The following is a 24,015-nucleotide window of genomic DNA, read 5'->3' as shown; positions in this document are numbered from 1 at the left end:
CACAGGGTGCAGTCCTTCAGGCACAGCCTGCTCCAGCGTGGGTCCCCTGTGGGTTCATGAGTCCTACCAGGCACAGCCTGCTCCAGGATGGACTCCACTTTCCACAGGTCCACAGGTGGAAAGAGGAGTCTGCTCCAGGGAGCTTCCCACAGGTTCACAAGCATTCTGGCATGGGTCTCCTCCATGGGCTGCAGGTGGATCTCTGCATCCTCACTGTCCTCCATGGCAGCTGCCTCACTGTGCTCTTCACCACAGGCTGCAGGGGAATTTCAGCTGCTGGAACACCTCCTGCTCCATCACCAGTGACCTAATATTTGAAGGCTGCTCCTCTCACATATTCTGACTGCTCTACTCTGGCTGCAAATAACTTTTCTTCCTTCTTAAATATGTTATCACAGAAGTGTTACTCTCACTCCTGGTTAACTCAGCCTTGGCCAGTGATGGGTCTGTCCTGGAGCTGTCTGGCAGAGGTTGTGGGGAAACTTCTGACAGTTTCTCATAGAAGCTACTCCTGCAGCCCCTCTGCTACCAAAACCAGACCATACAAACTCAACATAAATGTCAGCCTTGCTTGTTCTTTTGCTGTTAATCATGCAAAACATGAGCATTTTTATGGAAACAGCTGATGTCTCCTAAAGGGAGCTAAATCACCCTAGCAGAAAAGTGGATCTAAACGGAAAACAGGAAATAAAACAATAACTTTATTTCCTACATATTTTACTCAGACCTACTTACATAGAGAAGATGCCATAGATACCCACACAACCAAATCAGATGGAGAGCTGGGAAGAAAACACTGATGCAAAATAGCTTCTTTAGCATCTCATCATATTAGGACTTTAATTCTCTGGTCTCTTTATCAGACTTTTATAATTACATGGGGCAGAGAATGAGAAGGCAGAAAACTAAATGTAATTGATTCTGCTATTTGAACTACAAGATTTGTGTAGGTGTTTGGGGGAAGAAAGCAAAACACACCAGCTTCTGAATGCTGAGCAGCAGAACTACAGTGATAAGTGAAGAGGAGGAGAAGGAGGAGAATACTGGAAGTCTGAGAGAAACTTAGGCAGCAGTGGAATTTGATCTAGACTGGAGAACACTTTCACATTTACATCACCACATCTTGACAGCTGCAGAAATCACAGATGTTTCATGATCTCCAGTGGCTGTGTTGTAGTATCCTGGTCCCTCTAATAACAATGGCTCGAGGTCTACATGAGTTCTAGCAATAGTTGTGCTTTTATAAGGAAGGAAAATACAGGTGGAATAAAAGAGCTCTCATTTCTGATCAACATGACTCAGCTGGAGGGAGGAGAGAGGCTGACTTCAACTTCTCACTTCTGAATTTGTCATTAGAGAGTTAAAGGGGGTGTGTGAGAGAGAAGGCTGCCTCTTTTTCCTTTATTTTCTCACTTGTACTGCAAACTTGACAATAACAAAATCCCCTGTTGAATGATGAGAATAAAAAGGACTCTTAGGAAACTTTCTGAAGTCAAGTTTTATTTATTTGGAAAGGCTTTTCCCGTGCCCATTAATTCTTAAAGCTGCCTTTGCCAAGTAGCGCGAGGTCCCTTTGGTGTGGTGAGTTCTGGCTGGCTGGGTGTACAAGCACGCACAGCTGGAGCACACAACACTGTGATAACATCTGGAATTTGTACAAAAGGTATCTTGGTAAGGAGGTTTCCAATTCTACCAGAAGATAAATTGCCCTCCATAGCCTCAGGGTTTCAGAGAACAAAATATTCCTTTAAGGATGACACCTCCACTCCTCAGCTGTGAGAAGCAAAGCTTCTGGCACAGTACAGAACTGAATCTTTACTTTCCCTGGTTGTTATCAAAATAGTTGTGGTATGACCCACAAATTGAACATGAAATGACAGGTCTGCTTGCAAAAACTAGTGCAAAGTGAGTTAATTGGCATTCCTTTATATATGTTACATCCAATTCTCCATTATCCTCCACAGTCTTGTATATGCCATAAAAGTTCAGCATAGGGGAGATGTGCACAAAAATATTTTTATAAAATTCTACCCTTCCCTCCTCCATTAAGTTGGTAAAAATGCTTGGAACCTTTATAACTGCTCAGCTCTGGTATTCTACCTTACAAGGTATTTTAAATTATGGTGGTAACATTTTAATAAGGCTATCAGTGCCTCAGGCCAGTGCCATAACCCAGTTATTTGGGATGTTGGGATGACAAACATCTGTTACGATGTGCAACCTTGCTGATGGAAGATTCACTCTAATGAGGGGGAAACCTGGGTGTCTACAGGGCAACTGCAGAGGCTCCCATTTGATCCTTCACTTTCATTTCAAAGAACGAGGGCACAAGCAGAAGAAAGGGATGGGTGTCAATAAAATCATGGTGTTCCTGATTCCCTTGGGCTTGAAGACACCTGGGTGTAAATTAGAGCAGCCCCAGTGTGAAGCAAGTGTAAAGATCCTTTGAGAGCTTCTGCTGTCCTGCTTCTTACCTTGTGCTGCATGTGGTTGAACAGCTCTGTGGTATCTAAAACCAATTATCAAACTATCTGAATAATGAGGGGCAGATGCATCTTGCCAAAAGTTTGTATTTTATTAAAATAATTAATTTTCATAAATGAATGTATTTTGCATGCATGGCATGTGACTGAAAAGATTTTTGTCCAACTACTAAAGAATAATTAGTCAGAAATAGCCTTGTATTGCTCTCAGCACTGTTAAGTATCTTGAGATATATTAACTTTTCAAGCTCTAGCAAACATCACCAGGTGTTGATGAAAGAAACAGAATGGTGAAGTGAGACTTTGAAGGAACCATAATAATGTAACATTAAATACTTAAATTACATTAAAATTTAAGTAAAATATTAAATATTTGACCTTGTACAGTCACAGTTTGAGTGCTCTATGTGCAGCAACATGAAATCAAGAGCTGTGTGAGAAATACTGTGTGCATGCTCTGTAGATCATGGCAGGACCATGCTGGGAAAACAATGTCCCATCTGGTCTCCTCCACCTGAAGCTGAACAGTGAGGCATCCTGAAACTTTTTGTCTGAGTAGTCAGTCAGGTTTGACAAGGTTGACACATCCCTTACCACACCCTCTACTTTTGCATGGTATAGAAGGAATTGTGCAGTCCTAAGCTTCATTCCTCTTGATGAATTCAAAGGCTTTGTTTTTTTTTTAACCCTGCCAGAGACTGAGATGGTAATATTCCAGGGATTGTCTGAAAGGAGCACAGCAGCTGTTCAGGAATCTGGAAATGACAGCTCTTGGTAGGCAGTCCTGGACTTAACTGGACACTAAAAGGGGCTCTGAGTGAGCACCTTGTATCAATTGTACCTTGCCCTCCAAAAACTCTCCAAACAATCACTAGGCACATCTACATTTTAAAGTGCATTTTGCTGGAGGGCCCTGTAAATCTGCCATAATTAGACACTGTTTGAGTGTATTTAATATATATCTTCCCCATGACAGGGATACAGCTGAATAAGTTGTCTGAGCCTTCTCAGTTTGTTATTAATGACATTTTGGACCATGTATGCTCTTGCTCAGAAGACTTCCTACTGGCACCAGCCTCTCTTCACATGCACAGAGCAGCACAGACTCTGGAGAGTTAACTGTCAATTTTCTAGGGAGAATTCTGTCTGAGCAAAGGGAGGAAGAGGAAATTCCCAGGATTGACTGTCGTGTCATCACAAACATGGACTTTATGAATGCTGCCCCTCAGCCCAAGCTGCCTCTTCCCAGGCAGCCCCTGCACAGGAGGGGTGGTGCATATCAAGCAACTCCCAAAGACACATAGCCAGATTAGTGGCTTGCACGTGCAAACTTGTCCTTGCTGCCCAAAAGTGTAGGAGTTAGGAACACAAGAGTCACATACTGGTTTACCTGGATGATTTGATTTGTTTGGAAGGCCAGAGCTGTTTTTTTGCAAGCTACAATAATGGAAATCAGTTACCAAGTCACATTCAGATTTGTACTTCGGATGTCAGATGTCAGTGGTTATCAATGTGTTTCAGCTACTTTAAATTTATTTGGTTCCTTTCCAGGCAAGGAGGGCATTAAAGAGAGGATGCCAATAAATAAGCTCAGAAGAAGCCACATGAAATAGGAGGGGCTGGCAACTACTGCCAAAAGCAATGAATTAACAAGCCACTGAGGGGAATTTCAGTGTGCCCCTTGGAATTCAGTTCTTAAGATAAAATACAGAGGTTTCCCTGCTACAGACAGCAACCAGCATAGTGTGTTAAGTTCATTTCAGGTAGTGTTCTGGTTAAAAACCAAGTATGCAGCAGCCTAAGCCTAAAATAGGGCTTTTGGGTCGACTGTTTGGGGTTGGAAAGGAGCCTTTTATTAAAACCAAAGAGATGTGCCTAGCACTAATACTATGTATAAAGGAGATTCCCTCTGTTTACTTAAGCAGTCATCAGCTGCTGACATTTTGCCTCTTTGGATATTGTCTCCTAATATCCTCATAGTGTCTGCAATTCAAGCTCTAGCTTGGGTTCAGGAGCTTGTAGGGAATATTATATCTCCTTTAGACTATTTGCTTAAAGAGAGAGGCTCCTAAGATCTACACAATTTTAATAGGTCCTTACCTTAGGAGAGAGAACTCTGCCAAAGGAGATGAACTATAAACTTCAAATTACTACATTTTATTCTCTCCTCCATGTAGTTTTCCTTGGGAGGAAAATCATACAATTATGGTTTGGTTTGAGTGGGAAGGGACCCTAAAGATCAGCTACTTTCAACCCCACTACCATGGGGAGGGACATCATGAGGGAGGGACATTATGAGAGTGCACTTTGCAGTTTACTGGCTATTTGCACTCAAAAACTCTTTGATACCAAAGAAAGTCAAGGAATTTAGGATGTGGCCCTAGGTATGTCAGGATTGGGCCTTTCCAGGAATAGTGGTTTAAGTGAGATCATCCAGCTATTACATTGATATTTTCATGCATTTAGATGAATTTCAAGCAATATCTATGTGACTTGATCCTGCTTCAAGATAACGGAGTCCAGCTAGGGTAAGGATCCAAGAAAAAGTTATTATTTCAACAAATTCAATTATTTCTGCTTATTTCTTTTATTTCTCTATCTATTAAAACATCTAAGATAGGAGAACTGTGCTGCCCACAGTACCATCTCAGTCTTACCCTCTTATCCTCATTTCAGTAGGGCTAATTGTGCAAGTAGGACCACCAGAACCCTGTCATTATTGAAGTATTTAATGATTTTTCTTTGTGTCCAGGTAACAGTGACTCATCCAGGCCTCTGGGTGTATCACACATGCTGTCTCCATCACAGATAATGGTGTGTCTCACTGAGCTGGCACATCAGTCCAAGCTGAAAGGTGGGGCTGATTGGAGGTGGTGCTAAAACTCTGCAAGAACCTCAAATCAGTGTAATACTTTTGGATCTCTAAATATGCATACATATAAATGGTCAGCTTTCAAAGGCAGTTGCTGGGAAAAAAAAAAAATACAAACACCTGGCTTGATACACCACCATGCAAAAATCTGACTTTTATGTATATTGGTACTAATTCAGAGATCTGTATCAAAGCACAAAGTCCAAGTTTCCCTCATTCTGCATTTCCTGCCTATTCTACAGCTGTTTTCTACTTTTTTTCCTTCCTTCTTTACAGTAATAAGCCTCTATATTTGTTTTTCTTACTCATCCTTGTTTTGTATTCTGCTCCCCTATGGCTTTGAAATGTAATGTCAAACCATCCAATCACGCAGATGTAATCTGTATTCAAAACAGCATCCCAAATCCACATATAAACACAAATATATATGCATGTCTGTATACATATATATATATGCACTCATATAATCACTCACATTACATATAATACAGCATATATATTACAATATGAAAGTCACTGTATGACTTCACATATAATAAGCCACCTTGCATTCTGCCTCTTCATACCTCCAGGCAGTGCCACCAGGAAGCCCCTCAGGACCAAGCAACCCCACTTGCTTGGAGGAGCTCTTATGCCTCCTCTACTCCACACTTGGCCCATCACCTCCAGCAGCAGGGCAGGTTCTCATGTGACCTGTGCCGTGGTGCTCCCACAGTCCCAGCAGTTTCAGTGGCACTGGAGAGAACTGCACTCAATCGGTTTTCTCTAATAGTTTATGAAGTCTTGTCCTTTGATACATTTATCTGGTTGTTACTGTCCCATGACCCATCATTTGGATTTAAAATACCAGGAGAATGAGGAATGCAGAAAAGACATAAACAGGCACAAGAATTTACACATGATGTGAGTTGCTGGTAATCTCACACAAGTTTAAAAACTTCCAGCAGGTGTGTTGTCACAGAGCATCAGGTGGCAGATATGGCTGGCTCATGTACTACACATCGGGATGAAAGCCTCAGGATTATCTCAGAAAAGCCTGGCACAGTTATTCATGAGTGACTGCTGCTTCTTAAAATCTGGCCATCTTTGTTTTCTAACACCATGGACAAGTGGCCAGACCAGCTGAGGCACTGCCACTGAGCCTAGCTAAGAAATGGTGCTCAGTTGACACTTGAGACTAATCCGATGGTCACTGGCTGGCAACAAAGGCCCCTCTGGGCATCCTACAGCAAACTGCCTTTGCCAGCACCCTGTATGCACACGAATGTGTTAAAATAACTTTGCCTCCTAAGATATGGCCTATTTGAAAGTTAATCACAACTTTCAGAGCACCAGAAATCCAGAACCAAGAACATCTGAGCAGAAAAGACAAATTTAAATGCCTGTTTCCGAATGTCTTCTTTCTCAGGCACAAACACAGTCAATGCACGGCACTAATCCAACATTTCATGCACTAGGGCACAAGTCTCAGCCCTGTTTCAGAAACACACTGGGCTTGGAGTGCCCAAAGTGCTCCTGAATGTGGGACCATGTGTATTTTGAAATTGACGAAGCACGCAAGTCGTTTTCCCTGAGATGCGCAGGGCAGAGGGCAGCTGCCAGCGGTCCAGACCCATCCTCGACGGAATGGTGCCTTGTTCTGGTGCCGGGTTCTTTCCGGACAGGCACGAAGCTGTTTGGTATCGAGGGCACCCTGGTCCCCCTCCATCCGAGCCGCAGCTCCAGGGCAAGCGCCAGCCCGCTAACAGGGGACAGGACGGGAGGAAGTTTCCAGCGGACTCCAACCTTCGCAGGGCAGCACAAGCACCGGGACAGGTGGTGGAAACAGCGGTGCGACGGTGACAGCGCCCGCGCGGTGTCCGGGGAGCGGCGGGGCGGGGAGCGCAGGGACCGGGACGGCCGCCGAGGAGGCGCGGAGCACGGAGCTCCCCGCCCAGGAGCGCCGCTTAAAACCTCCGCGGAAAGGTGTGGCCTCGCCTTTCCTCCGCCGGCGGGGAGGGGACAGGACAGGACAGGGTCTCCGCTCTTGCCGCCGCCGCCAGCAGCTCTCACCGCCCGCCCGTCTCCGCACCGCGCTCCTGCCGTGCCCTCACCTGCGGGCCGTCCCGACCCCGGCTCTTCCCGGCTCTTCCCGGCCCTCGGCGCACTGCGAGGGATCGGCGGCACGGCGGCGGGCGCTGCCGGCCGTGAATGCCTTTGGTGCCGTCGGGTCCGGCCCCGTGTCCCGGTCGCTTCGCCCCTCGCCCGCTGCCATGAGCATCAACGGCGGGTCCCACCCGCGCATCAACACGCTGGGCCGCATGGCGCGGGCAGAGTCGGGCACCGACCTGCGCTACGAGATGAGCTCCCACGTCGTGGGCGGCGGCGGCGGCGGCGGCGGCACCACCCACACCCACAAGACCTACTACTACCAGAAGACCTACGGGGGGGACTATGCCTCCGACGGATACGGGTAGGTGCGGGTCAGCCCTTCGGACAGCCGCCGTGAGCCCGCTCGCGGTGCGGCTCCCTAGGTGCGCGAACTTCCAAGTTTCTTCTTTCCGTTCCTCCCTGAGGCGTCTTAACTTCTAAAAGGCTTTTAAATGCAAGCGAAGAACTTACTTTTAAAAATCCGCTTTTGGTGGTGACTCTCCTTGAAGAGAGTAGCAGGACTAAAAGCAGCGCGTCCCGTTTGCACTGAGGGCTGTAAATGGGTCTGTGCCGGCTGTATTGACCCAACAGCTCTGTGCTGATAAAACCCCACTTTGCTCAGTGATGCAAAACAAGCTGAACCGAAGTGAATTGCTTTATACCCCATACACCCAGGCTCTGCCTTCCCCGACTAGTTGCATAAGTAGGGCTATAAAACAGTTTTAACTAGTGGGAAGTGTTCTCTTGTTAGTATTTGAGTTCATTTCTAGCTTGTGTGAGGCCTGGGAGTTTAAATCATGATGTTTTATACAGCGATCCCTGACATTTGGTGGCAGGGGACAGAGATACATGACTAGCAAAATCGGTCTGCTCTCCTCCCCCTCCTCTTACCATTTTAGCTTTCTGCTTGCCCTGGTGCTGTGGGCACAGTCAAGATCTTGTAGGCAGGGTGCCAGCTGTGGATCCTGGCTTGGGGAATGCCTGTTCTCATGGATGCAGCTGTACCAGCAGTCTGTGCACATCAAGTCTGATAAGGACTTTCTGCAGAGTGCAGTAATCATGACGACTTCTCCATTTATCTCCTTGTCTGGAAGGTCACAGGACTGAAAAGCAGTTACAGACACTGAAGGAAGCAGTGCTGGTGTATGGTACAGCACCATCACAAAGCACAGCTGGTGATGGCTGGTTTGTGTGTGTGGAATGGCTGTATTAAGTCTATTGGTCTAATTATGGATGCCACTGACTCAGGAATTGATGCAGAGGCCCTGTCATGTATTTTGTATTAGAATTTAAGCCCTAATTTTATGGATAGTTCGTAATTAGATTGCAAAAGGGTGAAAATTAAACATACGTACTAAATAAACAGCAGATGAGGAAAGACAGGCTTTTTAATATCAAACAGATCTATTTGTGGCCGTAGAGAATTAGGGTTATCCTAGAAAGCACAGACCAGTATGTCAGACCAGTTGCTGGAGGACCATTGAATGAATGACAAAACTTGTATTCTATGGATTTTTTTTGTTTATTACTTTGTCCAGTTCTTAGTTTTAGTTATTTGTTTGACTCTCGGTTTGTTGTGTGCATGAGTAAGTCAATTGTAACAAATTGCAGCTAGAAGACATCCAGTTACTGTTACATACAGTAGTATGAGAATATCTATTTATTGCTTTTTAATAAGAACATTTCAGTACTGCAGCATTGTGGAGTGCACTCACTAGGACTCCAGATTGCTGTGCTGCCTGTGTGAGGATTTGTTTTGCTAGGGGTGCTTAATTGCAAATACCTTTAGTGTTTACAGCAGACAGCCATGAAAAATGAATGGCAGCACGTTACTTCCTGTCTGTTCTCTTTCCCTCTTTTTACACTGGTGCAACTCTATTTGGATTCAGTATGGTGATTTCCATATCACTCCCAACTTTCACTAGAGGACACATGCCTTCCTTTAATTTAGCATTCTTTGGCCATAGTTACATATTTTAAGACAGTCTGTACTTTGTTAGGATCTTCTTTCTGTAGCTTTCAATGGTGATGTAGCAAGAGTGGAAAGGACAGATCAAGATGTTAACAACCTTATATCAACATTCTTTCATTTCCTTTTTATAACATAATATTCATTGCTCCTTTCTGAGAAGGTATGTCTGGCAAGAAGGTTGCAATGAAAGTTCCTGTTCACTTTACTGTGAAACTTCTGAGTGGAATTAAAGACAATTTTTATTGAGATTAAAATAAAAAAATATATGCATTTACATATTGTTTCATTTGAAAAAATCTGATCATACCAAATACTTTAAATATTTTTTTGCAACAGAGTATGCATGTTTGCCACCTTACAGTTATATGTTTATTTGTAAGCAGTACTGATATGAGTTAAAATGTCTCAAAACAAGGGGTTTATTGTCAGTTAATGAAAAAAGCAGTTTTGCCTGATTTTGCATGTGTGTTTGTGTGCACAAAATCCATTAAATGCTCTGCATGTTGTTTATCACTGATTGGGATCAGGCCATCATCTATGGAACTGTTTTTATTAATTGCATTTCTCCTGACATATTTGATGCCAAAGTTTAGTGGCATCTACTGAACTCAGAAAACGGAGACTTCTTTTTACCATGGGGAAGATCACTCTACCCTAATTTTTAAATGCAGTAGGATTCAAGTTAGGGTCTAGTCTTGTAGGTTTTGGGGCGTATTCTGCCAAACAAGTCTGTGCTGAGTGTTACATTACTCACAGAGCAATATGAGACGCTCCCTACCCTTAGGGCTCAGCAAGGTGCTTTTACAACATTCCCGGTTTCTTCTGGCTTGGGAACTCAGGATGAGCTTGGCCCGGAGTACAGATACTTAGCTTGACAGTGACTCACACTCTGCTAAACTGCCAATTCATCAGTCAAATATTTATCAATGCCTTTGCTATGGAGATAGAAAATCTGATAAACCGTGAGAGAAAAGAAAAAAAAAAAGCAAAGTTGTGCAGTTTTATTTGTCATTGCTGAAATTAGGGGAAAAAATTGCCTAGGATTCAGGGACACTGAACATAAACATAAATTAATTTACACAGTTCTACTTAAAGATTAATGTAACTTCTGTGCTTCAAGTTAGAAAAGGAGTTAGAAAATTACCTTCTCTGCCCTGACACTCCTCTGAGGAACCAAGAAACAAAGTAAACGTGGAGAAAACAGGCTCAGAGCCACACTTTTGCCTTTCCCATCAGTCTCTCAAGGATCTGTGGAGTCCTGGCTAAGCTGAGTGTGGAAGAGCTGGCGTGGTAACTTCCCCTTTGAGCTGCTCAGACGGCGAGGGAGGAATGCGTGAATTGCCGGGGAATACCTGCCCTGCCGGCAGAGCCTGCGCCGGGCTCTGGCTGCCAGGGAAAGAAAGAAAGAAAGAAAGAAAGGGAGAGGCTGCCACGCCGTGAACAGAGGCTGGGGCTGTGCCTTTGCCGTGTGCCCGTTCCGTGGGGCCGTGGAAGCCTCTGTCAGAAGGGGGTTTGCGCGTCCCGGGCGCTGCGCTCCCGCAGAGGCGCATTCCCATGGTCCCGGCTAGAGCCGGTGTTTGGCACCTCCCTCGGCCTTGGGAGGGGCAGCGTGTGAGCAGCCGGCTGCATGGGCAGGTACGGCCTTTGGGAACGCTTCTGTCGCTCCTGGTGATTCATACCAGTGCGAAAAAGCATGAGGAGTGGCACGGTCCGTTGTGAAACCCTGCGTGCTGCGAAGGCACTGAGCCCCGGCGGTCCTAACAATTCAATACTTCACTAGTGACTACTAGATTTTTGCACAATTTTAATGGGATTTAGAGCCCGATTGTGCCAGATGCAGGGGTCTTTTGAGGTTTCCAGCCATCATGGAAACCCTAGTCTATGTGCATACTTGGCAGATGGACTAGTTTGGTGAGGCTGGTCCTAGCTAGAGCAGAGACATATAGGGAAAGCTCCTGATGATTTGACAGTTTGTATTCACCTCCTTTGAGGCAGGGGGGAGAAAGCTGGGCTGTAGCACTTTAGCTGCTGGTTATACCCTTATGGATGTCGCGATTCACCACCTCTACGCCGCTGCGTTTTCCAGCGTGCACACACCCAGCTGGCGGGTGGTGGCGGATGGGCGGTGGCATGTGCAGGCTCTCTGCTGGGAATGCAGATTCCAGGTCAGGTTTTTCCTCTGACTTGCCTACCCTGGGCATACCAGGTAATCCCTTTATGAATCTTTTGCTTGTTCAAACAAGTTTGTGTGGAGGGGGATGGGAATTGTGAAGAAAAAGAAGCGCTTTTTTTTTTTTTTCTTGTTGAGTTATGGGAGTCATTCAATATTCTGGATCTTCTCAAAGACTTTCTTTTAAAGCTTCCTCCATTTTTTAATGAATAAAAAATATTTAAAAACTTTGAATTTTTAAAAGGCTAGGAGTTTTGTGGAAGGCTTGGAAAATTTAACAAGGATTATTCTAATTTGTTTTAAATAGTATCTTCGGGACAAGAGCAACCTCTTTGTGCTCCCAAAGCTTTGTGGGAAGGCTCCTCAGAATTGTTGGATGTGTTTCTGTGTCTCCTTTGCCCTGCTCCTCTGGGCACTGATCACACCTGGATAACACAGCAGCCTCTGGATGTGCAGTAGCAAAGGCAGACACCAGAGTAGCCCCCACGGTCCAGGTGTTTGTGCTGGGGGTGTGCAGGTCTTGCAGCAGCAGGAGGCAAAGGAGAAAGCAGAAGGGAGCTGGCTTCCTTGCCCCTTGGGTTCTGCAGTGACAACATCAGCTCCCACAGTGGCCCTGTGGGGGTGCAGGCTGAGTGTTTAGGGAAGGTATTTGGTTTATTCAAAATGCATCACTTGGGATAATTTTTTGACTGCTTGAATAAGTCGGTGCCAGCAATACTCAGCTCTGATGTGTTCTGAGGATGTGGGCACTGCTGACATGTCTGTCTCTATGCTCCTAATTCATCATATGCCTTGAGCATTTTTCTCAGTCCCTTTTAGGAAAAGCAGGAATAGTTCTTTCTTGTTTCAGTAGAGCTGGGGGTCCTGTAAAGATCACAGGTATTGCTCATCAGTTAAACACAAATCCTAGTTCAGACACTGAGGATTCAGCAGTGGCTGGATTTAGCTCAGTTAGGGTATATTCCAGCAGGGAGGTGTTCCTTGAGCTGCTATCCTGCCCAAATCCCAGGCAGCAGGGGTTGGGCTGTCCTCTCATTCTCAGGGAGAGCAGAAGGATATTATAGCAAGGGAGCAATGTGTTCTGCCTTGACATGCACTGAAAAGGGAGGCTCCTGTACAGAATGACGACAGAGAGATGCTATGCCTTTCCTAGGGCTCTCCTGACAGTGGAGAGCAACAGGCCTACATTTCAACATCCCAAGTAAGAGCAACTCATCTGTGTTTTAAAGTGTTTTCGTAATTTTAAAACAAAGACGCTATCCCCTTTTGTTTTCCTTTGTTCCTTTAATAGTTAATGACTATTAAAATTATTTTAATGAAGAACTCTGCTTAATAGGACCTTTTTGAAATTCATGAGCTGCCTTCCAAATAAGTGCCATGGTCTAAAATGAGTTATAGGGACAAGTACGTAGTTCAGGTCAAAAGCAGTCCAGTCTGTTTCACTCAGCACTGCTCTGCAGGGTTTACAAAACCAAAGCAGCACAGCAAATAATCAGGTTATTGTAAATGTATACATTTATTAGTAGTAGACCCTGCACTCTTTTGTTATGAGTCCTGATAAAAGACCAGTCTCCAACTCTTTCCATTTCTGCTGGAATGGTTGGTAACATATGCTGCATTTGCAGGAGTGCAGTGAAACCAATTAAAAATCTGCCCATATTTTCACTGCATGGTGTGCCTACAGTGTTGGATAGAGTAGGATCCTATTCATAGGTTAGAGGTTTGGCTGCTGTCAGAGTTAAATCAAATTGTCATAGCAGCAGTAGGTGTTACAATGACCAAACATTACTCTAAACTTGTTCAGTTTCATGTAAACAAAATCAGACTAAACAAGAGAGACACTGACAAAGTACCATGTAAAGTAACCCACTTAATCTGTGTTCTCTGAGGATTGTTGGTATCCTACATTTTTCTAAGGGACATAAATATATTTTTAGATACCATGTAGGTTGCATTTTTTTTTCTTTAAAAATCCAGCTTTGTTCTTGCCTCTATACTATGATGCTGTCCAGCATGTTCAGGGTTTGCCTCAGTTTCTTTGGCCCAGTATTTTCTGTGTTGGGTATGGTTTTACTTTGGCTGTCTGTTTCCTACTGCCTCAAGGTTGTTTGTCTTATTACTCTGAATTGGAGTTGCTGCTTTGATCTGCTCATGCCCATTAAAGGCCTGTTGGCTTTGTTAAGAGGTAGATTATACTTAGGGACTTTGAAACTGCTAATGAAGTACTTTCCTGTCACATGGTGAAATGTACTGAAGATGTGTCCCTGTGAGATTGTGCTAGTGCCATCTGATATATCAAAATCAGTATGTCTGTTGAGGTATTGTCTCACTAAGTATTTTTTATTTAAGTCCAGATTTTGATTTATGCCCTTGGGCATGTTTGTACAGCTAAATCCTCTTCAGATTTGAAGTTCTTGATTCCTGTTGGCTTGGTGGAGCTATGCCATCAAACATCAGGTCCCATGCTGGCATCTGCTGTTTCTGATTGTGTCCTAGTAACCCCACGTCGCTCTGTTTGGTCTTCTGACAGATTTGAAAGTGCCTCTAACAGGCCATGACCTTTTTATCATTATCATAGGATTGATCTCTGTATTTTTATTGGCAAAACTGGTTAGATTTTTGACAACAAAGAAAGCATTAATAAAGTAGTGTGCTCTTTTCTGTTTTCAATTTGTATAGTTCCAGCTTCTGCCATTATTTTGGTTATATCTTTATCTGCTGGATTGGAGAGATTTAAATATATGCTGCTTTCTTCTTGAGAAGGTCTCCATGAATTGTAAACAAGTAACTTGTTACTCTCTTTGGAGACCTGGATAGGGGTACTTAAGCCTCTCATTTCAAGGCCTCTGCTCTTGCTTTTGAATCAATTTTGTGCATCTATATTTAGCCATCTTCAGATTTCCTTTTTATAAATTATTTGGGCAATAATTGTTGATATGGCATTCAAGCATCATTAGAATGAAAGCAAAATGCTTGTATTTATACTTCTTTGTATTTTAATTTAATATTTTGATTTATTCAAAAATAGCTTTTCTTCACAACTTCTTATGTTAGCTGTAATAGCTGTTGTTTAGATTTCTTGCCATGGTGGAGTAATGTTTTTGAGCTCAGTGAAGTTACCCTGAAGCCAGTGGAGATAGACTGACTGGTTGCAGTATAAATCTGGTCACTATCTATACTTTATTTGGCTTTAATGGATATCCAGCATTTGTAGCTGCCAGATTATGATGGAAAAAGTGATTCAAGAAAAAATACTCTTCCAGTGTTTTAAAAAGAGAAAATTGCTCAGAAGTTTCCTCTCCTGTCTTTATTATGTTTCATTCATAAGGATAATTGTGGGTGTAATTAAATGTAAATTTCAGATGCAGTCAGATATTTCTATATCTAAACACAGCAGTGATGCCTAAGGAGAAGGAATGATTTAGAAAAGGAAGCTGACACAAAGCCTGGCACAAAATCAGACCCATATGTTATTTTTCATAATTGTTTTCTTTAAGCAGTTTCCAAGATACACAGGGGTGCATAGCACAGTGGGGCGCAGCGTTTGTGCAGCCACAGGGTCACTGTACAAGCTGGGGGCTGCATGTGTACAGCTTGTTTTATGTCACCCAGTGACTCTGCAGCTCTGTCTCTACACCTCTGAGGGTCTGTTCCCTGGTGTGGGGAAAGCTGCTGGAAAGTTGCTGGAACCTTTTCTGTTTGTTCCAGATGAGCTGGTAGGAGAACTGCAGGCTGCTGGTGCATCCAAAGCACAGAGCTTTTTTTTAAGAGCAGAAGAGCTCTTAAAAATATTGAATGTTTCTCACCACTCCCATGATTTTTCCAAAGACTCTTCTGACTTTTTCATTGTCACAATTCCTTTTGTCAAGGATGGTCAGTCTGTTCAAGTCAGTAGAAAGATTTCCATTGAATCCCGATTGCTTGCTGGTGCTGAGTTGGACAGGTTCACACTGGTATTCTTGTTGGCATCACTGTTGTAAGGAATGCTTGTCTCTTCAGTGATTTGTAATGGAAAAGGTTACCTACTGTGAGGAGTTAGAAAACTAGGCAAGGCTTGGAAACACCTTAGCTCTCACTGTCTGTTAGTTATTTATTTAGTTTCACTGGCAAGTGTTTGGGTTTAGAAGTCGCCTGGGCTTGCTTGGGAGGTCTGATCCCATCACCAAGGAATGGTTCTTCACTTGAAGCACCTCACCCCCATTCGCCTACAGTGGCTCACTTTGATGGCTGAATCCTAAATGCTGGAAAAGCAGCATTCTGGCAGTATGGATGCAGTAGATTATGTGCAAGACAGCAATAATGACCCCGTTAACTGCCTTGTTTTTTTCCCTCACTAATATTTTTCATTCTGGAGTTTTACTTAGAGACTCCAAACTCACACTTTATGTATTTGTAAGAAAGTGTCTTCTGACTCCAGCCCTACATCTATTTTTGTCGTAGATTGTGTATCTTGCAGTTCATTCCTAAGACCCTGCACTAACTTTGTGCATTTCTGCTGATAAAAGGGCCCTTCTTACACTTGTGTGGACGTGCATGCTCCTGCGCTTGACTAGCTGAGAATCCTGCTTTCCTTGTGTGCCCTGACATTTGATGGCTGGTGTGATAACATGAGCAATTACATCACACAAAGGCTATGCTCTAATGTATTGACTTTAACAAAGATTGTGAATAATTCACTCTCGCTGTAATGCTGCCAAAGTTTTGTTGATCAAAGCTAAAAATACCTGTGCTGGAAGAAAAGCTTTCTCCTTTATGGCATGCCAGTTTCCATGTTCTACTCTATTCTGTGTTAAAGTCAGTCCATGCCTGCAGTTGCAGGACTATAAAGTGGCTCTGCCATCGTGGAATTGTCATTATCACAGTGCAGTTAATGTGTATCTGTTTCTGTGAGCTTTTATGACGTGGATTATTTTGTGTAACTTCTCTTAACTGTTCTGAATTTGTCTTTCTTGTATTTCTTCAAAACATGCAATTGTTTTGTGTTTACTTCACCTTCTTCTTCTCCCCCACAACAGCCAGAATGGGACCTGTACCATGTCCAGACGCCAGAACACCATCCAGGAGCTTTTGCAAAGCTGTGCGGATTGCCTGACACGAGCTGAGCTCATAGTGCAGCCTGTGAGTGCTTCTTGTTCTTCTTATCCAAAGTGATTATGAATATTACATACATATTCTGTGTTATCTGGACTCACAGGCTCTGCTTCTTCATCTTCTTTCTCCCCTTTCAGCTGTTTGTGTGAGGCCACTGGGAGTGGAATGATAGAGCTCCTTCTTAGGTCTCCTTCTTCCCTCTACTCTGCTCAGTAAAACTGATTGAAATGCATCTGGTTAATAAATGTGGTCTTCTTGATTAAAACAAAAACCAACCAACCCTCAAACAGATTCTACTGTATCTTATTTTTTGGTTTTAGATCAGGGCCACTGTCAGTGTCAACACATTAATGACTACTTACATTCTCTTAGTGTATTCTGTAGGATACTGTAATTGTTTTCAGGACCGTAATGAACCTGAGCCACCTTAAGAAAAACCTTTTTTTATTTCTCCAGATGATTCCTGAAGAAGTAAATAAAACTAAAGTCTTCCTGGCTGTTTCAGCTCCAATACATACAGATAATCTCTGCAGTATGCTACTCTGGTACAAACACAGAGTGCCTGGGGGTGGGTTACTCACTGGTGCTCTGTTCACTCCTGGTGAACCTGGGGCGTCCTCTGTTCCTGCTGAAGTCAGAGGGGGTGCAGGGTGGTGAGTGCATCCTGCTGTTGAGGCCACTGAGATGTGAAATGCTTTCACAGTTCTGGCAGTAGATGTGATTTAATGTGCACTTTTGGACCCTCTGTGGACAGAAAATTCTTTCAGAAATGAACTCTGTGGTTAGGAGTTCATTTCCTTTTGAGAGATACAGGACATATGAGCATGTTTATGTAAAAATCAATGCCAGAGTAAATACTGCCTTTTGTTCAGGATTAATATTATTCCAGTGAAGTTGAAAGAAAGAGATGTTTAGTTCCAGCTTGGTGCCACACCATGCATTGCTTGCTTTGTTTCTTTTCTTTCTAAGGGACAGAGCAATGAGGTCCATAATATTCTATTTGCAAAATCAGGTCACAGCTGCATTATTTTTTGTTCAGCATGGCTGTGTCAGTGTGGCATGAGGTCAAAGAGCTCTGTGTTCCTGGTTGAAACACCATGACCATGGTGGTCCAACTGCACTGAGAGGGTGCATGGAGAATTTGCCTATACTTTGTGTGATAAGGTGGGATGCAGATGTGATGGGGAATGGAACTGGATCCAGGCAGACTGTGTTGCTCATGTTTTTACAGGAGGGGGAAGTCTTTGTACCTCAGGGAACCTTGTGGAAAATTAGAAGCAATATCTATCATCTCCTACGACAGTGTTTCCTTCTCATCTTCTAAACGCAAAAGCATAATGCCTTTAGAAGTTAGCACACTATGTGAAACCTTGGCTCCACTGAAATAAATGTTAAGATGTGCTGCTCTTTATGGAAAGTTTTGTTTGACATTACATTTTAATAATTTTATTCCGTATTTTATTTTAATAAGCATTTTCCTGTGACTGTGGATCCTTTGTCAGCCTTCTACCAGTTAAAACTGGCAGTCAGAAGCCTGACTGTTGAAACTTACCATGCTTCCTAAAGAAAAAAACAGTCCTCACAACATTTATTTTGAGCCAACCAAAGGAGGCTTAGATGATGAATATTTAATTTAATCTCCCATCCTTTTTTTTCATTAGGAACTGAAATATGGGGATGGTGTCCCACTTAGAGGAAACAGGGATTTGGAGGAGTGTTTTGCACAGGCAAATGACCAAATGGACATCCTGGATGGACTGATCAGGGAGATGAGGCAGATGGGCCAGCCCTGTGACATGTATCAGAAAAGGTATTGTCAGGGAAGAGTTGGGGTCGGGAATATGACTGATAAAAGTTTGTGGCACCTCAAGTGCTCACCTTCCCTGCTGTTGCAGGATGTAATAGAAATCAGTGAGGTTGAACTAAATCTGTTTGGCCACACTAATATGGAGAAGGGTCTTGCAATAATATATTTCTGATAGAAATTCATGCCTTTGTTTTCTCCGTGAAATCATAGTCTGTATATTATTTCCACTGTCTTTGCTTTCAACACTTTGTCTTGAACAACTGGTGGTCCAGTAGGGGAGATAAATTGCATTGTCTGTGTGTGTTTTCTGGGTGTTTTGCTCTCAGACACAGTGGTTCCTTCCTTTCAGGCTGCTGCAGCTCCAGGAGCAGATGCGTGCCCTGTACAAAGCCATCAGCGTTCCCCGTGCCAGGAGGGCCAGCTCCAAAGGCGGTGGCTGCTTCTCCTCTCAGAGTGGCTCGGGCTGGGATGAGTACACGAAACGTGTCACCAGTGAATGTTTAAGCTGGATGAGGCAGCAGAAGGTAAATGTGTGCAAAACCCAGGGACAATGCTAAAACTTGGTGTTCATGAACGTCACCCCATATGTAGTGATGTTTTGGGTGTCAGTGGAAAAGCGAAGGTGTGCATGAATACTCATATGTTATTCTAAGTTCCTTTTTTCCCCTTCCAGTATTGTACATACAGTGAATTCTCAATGAAATCCAAACGTGGATCGGGGTCTTCTTTTGCAGAGGAAAAAGTGTGGAAGTTAGTTTTGAAAGCTAAATGAAGCACAGCTGTTACCAGAACAAAAGGCATTGGTGTGTTTGTGTTAGAGATTATTGTGTTCAATATTTTCCTCCTTCCTTTTTTGCACAGAATTCCTTTGGTTCATATTTATTTTAACCCTTGGCAGAGACAGAACTATCTTCACAGATTTAATCATTGTTGTGTTCTACAGTTGTTCTACCCCTCTAGTGTGTCTTTATCATAGAGATAGAGTTGATTGCCACAGGACTTGGCTTTCAGAAGTCAGTGCTGAAATGCACACAGAAGTACTGAAGCTACTGTTTGTTGCATTCTGTGAACAAATTTGCCAATTCACAGCTGTTGCTGATGTAACCTGGAGTGGAAAACACACACTGGTTTTGTGCTGCTGGGTTGAAAGTTGTGAGTTTGTGGTTGGGCAGCCCTTATGAGAGACAGGTAGGGAGGATGGAACAAGGTGGCTGAAATGACCCTTTGCAGACTCTTTGCAAATTGAAATTGCATTGCTTTTATCTCTCTTTATTAGGTTGTTGCTTTGTGATTCTGTCATTATTATCTGTGTATTGCATTTGCCAGGTGGCTTTTATGCAAACCAGATGAGGAGGGTAGAGCTCTGTTGAGCTGCAGCATTTTTCTGTGAGTGCAAGTTGTAGTCTAGTCTTTCAGTGTGGTGTGTTTTAGGGGAGGAAGGGAGATGCACTCCTTGAGTAGCAATGTGTATAAGCATTGTGCCTGGACAGCAAGAGCTGACATGACTGTTCTGCACACACTGTGGGAGAGGAGGCTGATTGTCAGAGCTGCCATGGCTTGAGGAGTGATGTTGGACAGACTCTGGGCACACTTCCAGCGATGAGGGATGGTGAACAGGCTGCACCTCCCAAAGGCTCCACGTGACGCCCTGCTCAGACACCCCTCACTAGACACAGCAAGTGCTTTATAGCTGTGCTCCCACACTGAACCTCCTGTGAAAGTGAAAGGCTCTCTACCTCTCTTCCCCTTCATGCCTACAGCAAAGCTGAGGTGGGGCCAGTAAACACTTACCTTACTGGGAAAATTAATTTTGAACTTGCCAGGATGCTGCTTCTTTCTGTCATGCCTTGCTGTGTCCCTTTACTTGCTCACACTGAGACTAGGATAATGTTTCCCCTCTTAGTGTGGTGAGATGTGGGAAAAGGTTCTGAGCAGCTGCAGTTCTTTGCTGTTTTTCTGTTTTTTGTCGGGATGCTTTGCTGGTAGGAGAATCAGGTGGTGGGGAGGGTTGGTCAAATTTCCAGTGCAGAACTGGGGAAAGTGCAGTAAGATCCAGACAGCCTTTGTTCACATATGGCAGCCAGCCATGACTGCCACTGTTGCTACAGTCTCTTTAGACTGTTTAAATATAACGAGAAGGGTCAAAGTCCTCTAGCTTTTAAATGGCTGAATGAAAAATGGTTTTGTTTCTTGGATCGTTTTCAGCACTGCCTTTGAACCCCTACGCTTGAGTTCTGGCTTTATTGTCATCTGTTGACTCATAGAGATTTGACTCCCAGCTGGTAATTACCAAATTCAGTCCCAACCCAAGATTAGGATACCTCTTTCTTTACTGGGCATGTGCACAGATAGGCACTCAGACAGAGTCATAGTGTGTCTTTGCAGCATCTGAAAATACACTACTGAGTGTGCTTCATCTAGTGTAACCTTAGACAACTGAAATATTTTTCCTATTTTGTTTCTTCTGCTGTCACACAGTTCAATTGATGACAATTTAAAGAAACTCTAAGACCCTCTCCTGAACTTCTCTTTATTTCAATTTTACTCTCTATTGCATAGTCTGATTCCTTCAGTTCAATTCCTTTATTCTCCAATTTAGGCAGTAATGTTAGAAATGTAAGTACCAATCCTGTTTCTTGTTCCTAGGTTGAAATGGAGCAAGTGAAGTGGGGCTTTGATGCAGCATCCATTGAGCAACAGATTGGTGAGCACAGGAGAACTCACAATGCCATTGGAGACTATCGTTGGCACCTGGACAAAGTCAAAACAGATCTGGTAATTACTGTCCTCCCTTACATGTTGCTTCTTCTAGGTATATAGCACTGGATTACTGGTGTTCCACTACAAAAAAGAAATGTTGAAAAGTTCCTCCTCTTCAGAAAGCACTGGTGTCATGATAGCAACCACTTTCAACTCTGAATTCCTGGATAATTTTGTGTTTCACTTCTTTCCTCGGAATTTTGAAATAAAAATTTAGTAGCTATTCAGCTTTTTGTTGTTGTGCACCAAGGCTGGCAAATAAATATTGCCGTATTATTTGTGAGACAAATGATTAAGAATGATTATTCTCACTTGCTGTCTCAGTATATTAAACAAGAAAGTGAAAAAATAAGGTGGATGATGCAGCCTTGAGTCATCAGGTTTTTTTCTGTGAAAAATGCCCAAATTCTGGGCTAAGATTAAAGCTTTTCTTAAGTGTTATTATTTATTTTCTTTTTTTCTTTTTCTTTTTTTTTCATCTGAGACTTCTGTTGCCCTCTGAATTTTGTGATTGGAATAAAGAAGTGACTGAAAATGCAGTTTTAACTTCCTTTCCTATCATCCCACCACTTAGGTATAGTAGAGAGGAGGCTTATTTAATTTCCATTCATCTTTTTTCTTATTTGTCAGGAGAGAGTTCAATCTAAAGAAAAGGTGGTCTGTTCTGGAGCCCTGATCTCTCAACCAAGCTAATGAGTGAAAAGGATTTTTTTCCTTTTCCCTTCTGCTTTAAATAGGAAAGGTGATAGTCTGCCCTTGGAATGCCAGTTCCAAGGCTGGGCAGGTTCCCAGCTGTAGAAATGGGGATAAAGACTGAAACTCTCTGCTCACATTGTAATTTATACTAGTTCACAATCTCCAAAGCTTGCTCCAGGACTAGCTGGTGTAGGAGTTTGGTGCAGAAAGAAATCCAGTTTTGAGTGTTGTTTTGGTATTACAGATTATGTGCAGACTTGGTTGCATACCAAGCATCCCTGAGAGTAGTAAGTTTGTCCAAGCCTTGGTTTTGTACGTCTGAATCATCCAGTGGAGCAAATCTGCTATTGACAGATGTCTCTTGCAGGCATTTGTAGGTTACCACCTGCAATTATTATGATATTGACACTGTAAAGGAAATAGGCAACTTGTAAAAAGCTCACCAAGTATTTGCTGTCTCTGTTCCAGCGGGAGAAGGCTGCAGTTCATCAGCTGGAGGAAGAGTATGAAGGCCTGCTGGTAAGCATGGGATGTGCTCATTTCTGAGACCCTGTTTGCTTTGTGAACACCTGTATGATTGTCAAGTGACACTTCAGGTTTTGACAGTGACAGATGCTCATTTAAATAATTCCATTCAGCAGTAAACTGAAAGTGCTTTGTAGTTTCTGAAAGATTCATTTTGAGTCATGGACTTGATATTAATGTGTTGCCTGCTGTATAATTGATTTACTCTCACAAGGAAGTTTCTAGTTTGCACCTGGTGAAGGGAGTTGGTCACTAAGCAAGTGAAGAATAGAACTCTGCCTCCTTAATAATAGTAAATGTAGTGATAAAATTAGGCTGTATATGAAGCTTAAAAAGTTACTCAAAGGTTGGACTAGAATCAAATACTGTGCATCTTCCCTGGTGTGGATCTTCATGTAAAACACAGTGAGAATCTTGTGTAAATGGTTTATTGAACACTTGGGGTCAGAATCTGATTCCTGGCAACCTGATTTCAAGTAACAGGATGTGTATTATGATGTGAAGACAAAGAATTTTTTCTTGAAGTGTCAACTATGCAAAAGATGCTGCTGTAACATTGAGGATGTGCTGTGAGCTGCAAATGCAAGTTAGAGGATGTTAATTGTTTAGACATTTCTTGTACTTCCCTCCCTGCCTTTTTGCTTGGCTGCCTACATGTCTGCTACACTGTGTTTGAAATAATTTTGAGAAGCTGCTGACATCAGGATCCCATTATTCTATAAATCCTGATATGTTGTCCACTGTCCATTGCCAACAGGTTTCACAGACGTCTGAGTTTTATTGTTATTTCATTAAAAAAAACAACAAACAAACCAAAAACCAGCAAAGATGCCATGCTGTGCTCTTGGCTTTCCTTTCTCCACCCAGCTCAGGCATTTATGTGTTTATGGCTTCTCATTTCTGTACTTCCTTGCAGAAATATTCCTTTGAGAGAATGGATCAGCTTCGGCAGTTCCAGAACCTCATCCAGGCCACCAGCAGAGAGATCATGTGGATCAATGACTGTGAGGAAGAGGAGCTCCTCTATGACTGGAGTGACAGGAACACTGATATTGCCAGGAAACAGGAGTCCTTCTCTGTAAGATAGCTCAACCTCCCCGTGCTTCCCATCAGCCCTCTCTTGGAATAGTCAGGGAGGAGCAGCCTCTCTCAGGAGAGACTCATCACAGGGTGTTTCTTCACTACTTTTAAGTTCATGGGGTTTTTAATCAACAGCTTTCAATAAAGTACTATGTAATAACCTTTTGAGTCAGGACAGGACATTTTTTGGAGGATTTTGCTCCCATTCAATGAGTTGTCATAGTTTATTTTGACCTTGGAATGTGATCTTCTAGTCCACTGCAGACCAGTGATCACCTCCAGCTTGTGTACACTGTCATTGTGCTGGCATGCCAAACTAAGGAACTTGAATCAGGCAGTTTTGATTCTCCCTGTTGGGACTATGCAGGGGTCAGAGTCCCTGTATTTGGCCCTGATTACCTGTCAGCAGGAAGTAGAGCTGTGCTCTCT

General features: G+C 43.2%; 1 protein-coding gene across 4 annotated transcripts in view; it reads left to right on the top strand.

Moving 5' to 3' along the window:
* DSP (desmoplakin) overlaps positions 1-24,015 on the top strand; it is a 49,698-nt gene that overhangs the window by 4,965 nt on the left and 20,718 nt on the right. For 2 of the 4 annotated variants that reach the window (XM_079301520.1, XM_079301518.1), the window contains exons 1-7: positions 7,348-7,807; positions 16,643-16,745; positions 18,380-18,528; positions 18,875-19,049; positions 21,172-21,300; positions 22,450-22,500; positions 23,423-23,584. In XM_079301520.1, coding sequence (XP_079157646.1) covers positions 7,608-7,807; positions 16,643-16,745; positions 18,380-18,528; positions 18,875-19,049; positions 21,172-21,300; positions 22,450-22,500; positions 23,423-23,584 — 969 coding nt within the window. In that variant the 5' untranslated portion in view covers positions 7,348-7,607. Of the gene's footprint in view, positions 1-7,336; positions 7,808-16,642; positions 16,746-18,379; positions 18,529-18,874; positions 19,050-21,171; positions 21,301-22,449; positions 22,501-23,422; positions 23,585-24,015 lie in introns of those variants that run through there. The other 2 variants (XM_079301519.1, XM_079301517.1) reach the window with 2 other exon arrangements.

Source organism: Erithacus rubecula (genome assembly GCF_903797595.1).
Source record: "Erithacus rubecula genome assembly, chromosome: 3".
Taxonomy (NCBI): Eukaryota; Metazoa; Chordata; class Aves; order Passeriformes; family Muscicapidae; genus Erithacus; species Erithacus rubecula.
This window is presented reverse-complemented; position numbering and strand designations above follow the sequence as displayed.